Source organism: Harmonia axyridis, chromosome 6 (assembly GCF_914767665.1).
Source record: "Harmonia axyridis chromosome 6, icHarAxyr1.1, whole genome shotgun sequence".
In the NCBI taxonomy this organism is placed as follows: Eukaryota; Metazoa; Arthropoda; class Insecta; order Coleoptera; family Coccinellidae; genus Harmonia; species Harmonia axyridis.
This window is the reverse complement of record NC_059506.1, coordinates 30,053,911-30,062,247: the sequence shown is the minus strand read 5'-3', so window position 1 is coordinate 30,062,247 and position 8,337 is coordinate 30,053,911. Positions and strand designations below refer to the sequence as shown.

The 8,337-nt window shown below is 32.4% G+C and overlaps 1 protein-coding gene across 1 annotated transcript in view; it reads right to left on the bottom strand.

Moving 5' to 3' along the window:
* Positions 1-2,974: 2,974 nt before the first annotated feature.
* Positions 2,975-8,337, bottom strand: part of LOC123683142 (zinc finger protein 615-like) — a 30,249-nt gene continuing 24,886 nt past the window's right edge. The window contains exons 3-4 of the mRNA XM_045622040.1: positions 4,139-4,574; positions 2,975-3,676 (exon numbers count right to left, since the gene is read on the bottom strand). Of these exons, the coding sequence (XP_045477996.1) occupies positions 3,214-3,676; positions 4,139-4,574 (899 nt within the window). The 3' untranslated portion in view covers positions 2,975-3,213. The remainder of the gene's footprint in view (positions 3,677-4,138; positions 4,575-8,337) is intronic.

Below are 8,337 nucleotides of genomic sequence, written 5' to 3'. Positions count from 1 at the left end.
AAGTGAAACTATCACTGAAGGGTTTCCTGAGGTCAATTTGTAGGTTTCAGCAATACAATAAACCTGAAAAGAATATTTTAGAGCTGAAAAGTGTAAAATGATAATGACAATACGTTATTGAATAATCAATTTTAAAAATTCCAAATTTAGATCGAAACTTCATGAATGCCTTTGAGTTATGATTCTAGGGCATTCTTAAATACTTTGGATGCATTAAAATACATATGTCGCAGATCTGATCATTCGTATCTATATCTATGTGACAGACAACTGGCAGTTGAGTCAAAGTTCAAAATCCTAATCGGTCATTCCACTCTATACCACTAGGTATGGAATACTGAAAAGATATCATTTTGCATTTCGTTATGGAAAAATGTGAGCGAATTGTTGAAAACAAATAGGTACCTCCTGTCAGGACCTTAGCTACCTACTTAATTAAGTACGTACCAAATTTCACTTATCCAAAATGAATACATAATAAAATCAATAAAACTCCCGATATCTCCTCAGATTACATTCTAGAAAAAAATTACCTCTACCATAGAAAACCTTATATTTTCAAATCTCACATTCGGATTGCGCTCTAAGTCTAAACTTTAGTTCAGAGTTTCTCCGTGAGAGGACGCTAGTTGACGGAACCCTTGATACGTTTGGAAACTAGTTTGTGGCATCTGAATACAGCATACAGATTCCTAATTAGTCGTTAAGATCAGGGATCCTGCTTTTAATAACAGTTTTTAATTGACTTAATCATAAAGAGAGCTAGTATCGAGCCATGTGATTAAACGGTAGCTGATAAAGGATGACAGATTAGAATGAGTGCCTATGTATTCATTAAGTATAGGTAGGTGAGTATTATTAAATGGATAAACATCTTCAGGGAGGTTTTCCTTCAACAGAATATGAAAAATGTTGACGATATATTTGAATAATCTTTTGTATATCTACAGTTTCAATGTAGATAACATAATAAATGAAATGTAGGTATGAGGTACCTAATTGAATCTGAAGGACTATAAGTACATAAAAGATTGTTTTCGGGAAATATATTATGCTTCTTACTATGAATGTCAAATGCTCAAGGCTAGGAAAAGTATATTAACACCTATTGTAGGATCTTAAAAATTAGGTTCCAATTATCTACAAGAATTTTTACCTAGCATTAGCTAGGTCCTGTCTGTAGAAGAATAACGGCCGAAGACAGAATCCTGAAGGACACCCTTGTTCACTCTTTACGTGTTCAGTAAAATACGTTTTCTTTATAAAGATAAACGTATAAATTTCGACTTCCCAATCGCTTTTGATTAATGAACTCCTGTTTTTCATAACAAAGCATGCAATAATAAAAATATCTAAGGTATTTCAAGAACACCCAAGGTATCCAGACTAATCTAAAAATTTTAATTCTCTGTTTCGAAAATTATACATATCTACTTAAACATGGGGGAGGTGTCTATACCTACCTGAAAAACTTAATCTCAAATTGTAACATCAAATTAATCAGTACCATATAGAATATTTGGCGCACAAAATATGAAGATTTGCCCAAAATCACCTAGATAAGTGTCTCCTGTCTGAAATACAGGGTGTTATTTCAAAAATTATAATTCTATTGTACATTAAAACTTTTTGGAGTATTATTTTCATATTCAGTGTCGACTTAATAATACTAAATGAACGTTTCTGGCAACCACCAGAGGCGTACGACAGAGGCAAGGGCCATTGATCATCCCCAAATTATACGCCTCTGGGGGATTTGCAAATTCATCACAATTTTTCGATTCTCCAATACTTTCGTTGTGAATATTGAAGTAAATTTTTCTACTTATTTCAATTTAAATATTAAAGTGTTCTATTATTTTGACGTGAATGTGTATTACCTAACTATATCGGTGTTTTATAGGACTATTGATTTGCAGTTATTAAGTGATTGATTTTCGAACGTTTTTTCCCAAAAAACATAATCTTATTCATCGAAATTCCACAAGACGAATAGATGAATTAGGCAATTATAAAAAAATGGGGTTCTGAAAATGTTATACTGAAGAAATGATACTTTATCGCTATGAATGAAGAGTACAATATTTACTTCGAAAATATTGGAGAATCGAAAAATTGAGATAAAATTGCAAATCCACCATTGGCGTAGAATCACCAATACATTCAGCCCAATCGTACGCCTCTGGTGGCATCCATTAATCGTTATTTCCTATAATTTAATGGGGTTTTGGCCAAATGTGAAAATAATACGTAAAATAGTTCAAGTGTACGCAGCACAAATGCCTAAATTATGAAATGAAACACCCAGTATCTATCTCAGACAGGAGACCTATAGGTAATTTGGGTCACCTAAATCTTCATATCCTGTTATGCTCAAGATTCTATAGTTTCCAATTGTGATACACTCAACAAACCTGCCTTCCAAATACTCCCTGTATAAATCCAGTAACATCATCATGTATCAGTTTTTTTCTCAAAAGAACCCAAATAAAAGAACTCACTTATGGTCAACAAATCTGTTCCAAATATTGCCTATATAATTACTATAGTATCATTATTACTCAATTCTTTCATTATCCAACTAATTGTTGTTAGAGAAGTTTTTGATGAAGAAATCAGTAATTGTTCTTGTTCATGAATCATTAATTATTAGCAACAATGAATACTACAAACCCAGCTATTCTCATAGCAAAAACACGTCATTTACTCAAATGACTAGACATTTATAATATTTTTTTGCCATTGGTAAATTGTTGGCATTTAATTGAACGATGAAAACTTTTGATGAATCTTTTGAATAAATTCTCATTTCTATGCAAATTCAGGACACATTGTAGGTATCAGAATGATACCAAAAACCAATAAATAATTAGATAACTACCATTGTTTGGTATAGGTACAATCATCAGCATGTATTAGAGGATGATAATATATTTTTTTTTCATCATAACGACATATGAGGGAAACAAAAGCAAAAATTCAAGAATTTAATGTACATGCAATAGTATTATCTATATTCGATGATAAGATGATAGTATGCAATAAATAAAAAATTCAATAAATAACAACAAAAATCAACAACAATATTTACAGATATGTACAATCATAACACAGAACTTTGAACCTTTGAAAATCAAATTGGTAACATTTGACAATATCAGTCTCAAAGAAGAAGAGGTAGGAATCTCTAAAAAATTCGAAATAAAAAAAAACTCATTTCCTGAGTATGTCTTCAATTGAAAAACCGAATCTAGTTTTTACTGGCGTCGTTTCTTTCTCCGTTTTTATTGAATTTTCTTCACAACTATTCTCTTCTTGGTGTTTCCTTGAAAGATCCAAACCATCTGTAACTTCTATTTCTTCCAAGACTAATGGTACTACTGGAACGTTATTGGTACTTTGGGGTTTTGAAGAACAATGGTTCAATTCGTGGTTCTTCAACTCGGTGTAACTAGCGAATATTTGCGAGCATGATGGACAATCCATTGTTTTTTGGCTATGGGTCAAAAGGTGGGTTTTCAAGTTGGAACGTTGGTTGAATGATTTTTCGCAAATTGGGCACTTATGAGGTGATTCTTCTGAATGGAGGATTTTGTGAACTGCCAAAGTCCTGCTCTGGCAAAATCCTTTTCCACAAACTGTGCACCTGAAGGGCTTCTCTTTACTGTGGATGTATCTGCAAACAAAATTAAGGATATGAAAACACTGGAAATTTTTCAAATGAGTACTAAAACAGTTGACTCATAGTAGGTTATCAGCAAGTTTTACAATTTGCAACAGTATATAACTTTGAGGTTATACCGAGGCTAGGTTATATTGATTTCATAAATTTGGAGGTGCAGACACCATAAATTTTGATAAATGATTTCAAACAATTTAGAGAAGGGGCGTAGAATACCTCCTAAGAAACTGAGTCAGATGGTCCCATGAAGCTAGATGTTGTATCAATTGAGATGTACCTACTTTACCCATATTAAGGTAAGTACTTCAGTATGGCTTTTACAACAAGTAATAAAAATACTGAAACGTTTATCTTGACCGTTGAACAAATTATGATCATCAAAAATCAATATTCAGCTAAAAGGTGTGACACTGAAGGATCCTCAGATAACTACTCAAAAATGAAAAAGAAAATTACCTATGGTCTCTCAAGTGATCTTGCCTCCTGAAAGCCTTCCCACATATGTCACAAGAATACGGCCTTTCGTCAGTATGTGTCCTCTCATGTATCAAAAGATTGTAACTCTTAGTGAAATGCCTGTTACAATATTTACAGATGAACTGCTTCTTCTGTCTGGTACCTGGACTTGGTTTCGCAACAGTTTTTGGTATCTGATTTGTATACTTTGAGTAGAGCGTTGCCTGCCTGACAAAATTTATGAAATGTTCCCTGTATGGATTGTATGCAAACGCCATCTGATTGAAATGTGGTATGCCATTGTTCATTGCATCTGCGTGCTGATACCATGAAGAAGGATACCTAGTTGGTGGTGACGAAGATTGTTGAGGAAACATGAAGGTTGTACTGTCAGCCTCTTGCTTGGTCTGAGGCATTGAATAGCACTGTTGAAACACTGCAAAGAAAAACTCGGTCATAATGTGCACGGTTTGAGAAGCAAAACAACTTTTTAGGGTTTGGTTAGCTTTGGAATAAAAGGAAAATTGTGAAACTGCATATTATCCAATATTTGGAATAGCAGCGTTTATTGAGCAAAATACGAAGAAACATAATAAAGAAGGTCATTTGTTTATGTCTCATTCCCGAAGAAAAGAAAGAAGAAAAAAAGAGTATTCAGTTTATTCTGATGATAACATTGAAAAAAATAGATTAAACACGAAATGAAACATTGTGTTTTTCAACATACCAGTTGGTGCATTAGATGTATCCATAACGGCGATATTCATATTAACAAGCACAAGTTCTCACTGCTCTCACGAGCTATCCACTAATATAGATCAAATATAGATTGGCAACTGCACTAGAACTTCACTACTGCTGCTGCTACTCTCACTTCAGCTGATAGACGCTGTCTACTACCATCGTAGATCTGCCACTGATTTAATAGAGTAGACCAGGCACTTTTGGGATGTTGAGAGTGGGGGGTGACGAGGAAGCTTCAGTAGTAGAAGCGCCGCCTCTGCAATTAAGGCTCTTATTTTTCATTGGAGGCTTTGGGTAGCGTGCGCAAAAGCTGCACGAGTCGAGCGTACGCTTCTAATATAATTTCACTTGCGCTTTTTGTGGAATTGAACGTTGGCAAACGACTGTAATTGAGTTCAGGGTGGATTTTATTGTTTGTCGGCGCTTTTTCGGCAATATTTTCAATGGGTCAATACTGGCGGTAGGTGTTTGAATGAATTCTACCGTCAAATTGTTTCTCGTTCCTTTTTTTTTTTGTGCAAAAACGAAGTTGGATTGGAATATCGAATCAGATTGTTTTCTGAATACAACAAATTTATAAATACAAATGGTATGAAAGTAAGGGTTGAGTGCTAAATCATATATAAGTGATACTTCCTTGAGGTTAAAAAAATAAATTATTTCCTATTTAGTTAGTCGTTTCTATTAACTATATAATTTTTTTCAATTTTAACAGCTAATTCAGCAGTATCGCATTTATTAGATAATTGTCGATTGAGATAAAAGTATGTCACTAGTGTTTCAAATTAACAATTTTTTTATATTTAGCAACTTTTTGATGAAGATAATAATAATATTTGTTTGAAAATATATATATTTACCTTGAAGCTCAAGAGATCAAGTGAATTTCATGAAAAGAAAAGTAAAGACAATTTTTAGATGAGCAAAACTCAAAAATAACTAAAAAAATATACGAACATAAAACTATAGTTGAAAAAATAAATATGCTACTCATGATCATATACATCTCGAATTGAACCATTTTCTAGTCTGTGATTTAGTCTTCAAATTATGAATGTTTGAAAATTGAAGACATCTGAGCAGTGAGCAGTTCAAATGAGTAATAAATATTGATGAGAATTTTCAGCTGAAAATATGTAGTCAGTTAGAAATCCTCAATGCAGTTTGTGTTTGTTCGCGTGGTCTCCATTTCATTTTATCAAAATGAATGTCTCGAAATATTTAAATGATTTCTTTGATTTGGCTAATCTTCAATTGTTGTTATCAGTAGTTATTAATATTATGAATAGTTGAGTACGTAATCTTATCCCTTTGAAACGTGGAAAGTATACTGCCAGACCCCGTACAAAACATGAAATGCGTTTGAAAACTATTCATTTCACATGTCTTAAACAATAAACTAATTTGTCTATCCGACAAGCAAGAAAAATTCAGGGCATTGGAATAAATGGACTGCCATTTCTGAAGGTCATTTTTTAAAAATTGCAGTATTTTTCGGGCCTCCTGTACAGTAATTCAAAAATTGGCAGAAGACTTGAAAACTTTTCGGGAATTCAACAAAAAGAAATCGTACAATTATCTCAAATGGTTTTCAAGATATAATCTTTAGTTTGAACCATTATATCCAAGAAATTTGTGCAAAAAAGTGGCCTACGTCAAAAAGGACCATAGATAATTGATGATAGTATTTCGAAATCAGAATTTCATAGAGATTATGATAATGATATAAAAATTGGGCATTCTCATTTAAAAAACAGAGTGGTATCGTGTTTCGTCCCTTTCGGACCAGCCTGTACAGTCAAAAATAATTTAGGTTTATGCACTGGGTACTGTTGATTCCGTGAAAATTTGAATCATCCTCTTAGCCCAAAATTTCCAAGAGTTATCGACCGATAACTTGAGCACTTGACTGAAGGGTTATACAACCCTTCAACTATAACAATGGTATTCGAGAATTATATCACAATACCTATACCATTCCATTCACTATTATAAGGTTAAAGTTATCCAAGGAAGTTGCCTTGTGGAAGCTCATAAATTCTCAAACAAAAATATTCAATATACACTGTATGAAATTATACCATTGATGTATTTATTGTACATCATGGGGATTTACCATATCATTTTTTGATATACCGAGTGCATTGGTAGCATCTATCATCTCACCTATCCATATTTATCCAGCACAATCTTGGATAAATAATATACCTTTACCAATTCCTAAAATTTCATAACAGAACTCCTCATCTTTATTGATGTTTGTATATCGATATTGATAAATTCAAGTATGAGATCACATACAAACACATTCAGTAGCAGACTGGGAAATACGTTGATAGGTATATCTTTCTTCTCATCGATTTCCTAGAATTTTTGAAAGGTCTAGTATGTATTTAAGCAACTGGAAAATTTCATATGACGAAATTATGTTTCGTTCTACCTTTTTTCGTAAAAATGAACATTGCGTTGTCATTATTGCTCTGATAAGTTCTATTTTTAAGTTATCGTAGGTACTTTTGGAAATTCCAATATCGGTACTTCAGATTCTAAACTACTGACGATTTAATGATTTTATCAACTTTATACGTTTATGATGGCTCTAGACATTCAGGCATGAGGCAGTTTCTCTCTTCTAAATGTTCTAAATTCTTCATTTTTTGTATTTTGTTTAATTGAGTGCAAACTTGATGACACTACATGGTGATTTGAACACAGGTACTCACTTTTTGAGCCAGTAAAATAAGTAATGAATTGATTATTCCATTCTCACTTTTCAATTATTCTTAAATAACAATTGTTTGGCTACATAAGAGTAGCTTCTGCAAATTTTATATTTTGACTAACTGAAATTTTCACAATGAAAATATCACTTACACAGGTAAATATATGGATAGGAACATGTTATCAACAAAGGATCCTTTGAACTCCAGCAATAAATATGTAAATGGTTTACAGAAAAATATTTTAAAGTGACAAGTTGTTACTTCCACTGGGCCGTTCAAAAATATTCTAGGTATATACTTTTATTTTGGGTACCTATGTAGAATTTCATGTAGATATTTAAAATTATCCTTGGTGTTGAGGAAACTCTAGATGTTCATTGATTGTTCTAATACAATATTTACTCTTTGTCAATCATTACAGGTCATCTTTTATACTCCTGATTTATCATCTTTGATTGTATTATTTTTGTTGTTTTTGATTTTTCAAGACTACATGAAGTAATCTATGGATCATAAAGATTGAGTCAAGAAAATTACAATAACTTCTTTAAATTTATCAAAAACAACAACAGATTAGAATCAATGAACATCTTAAGAGTTTGCCAGCAAGTACATAATTATAAAATTCCAAACACTTATTAGAATAACGACATACGTTTAATCATAATTTTAAAATGATCCATACCAAAAATGAAAATTATGGCTCAACATTTCTAGAAGCTTTAAAAATAA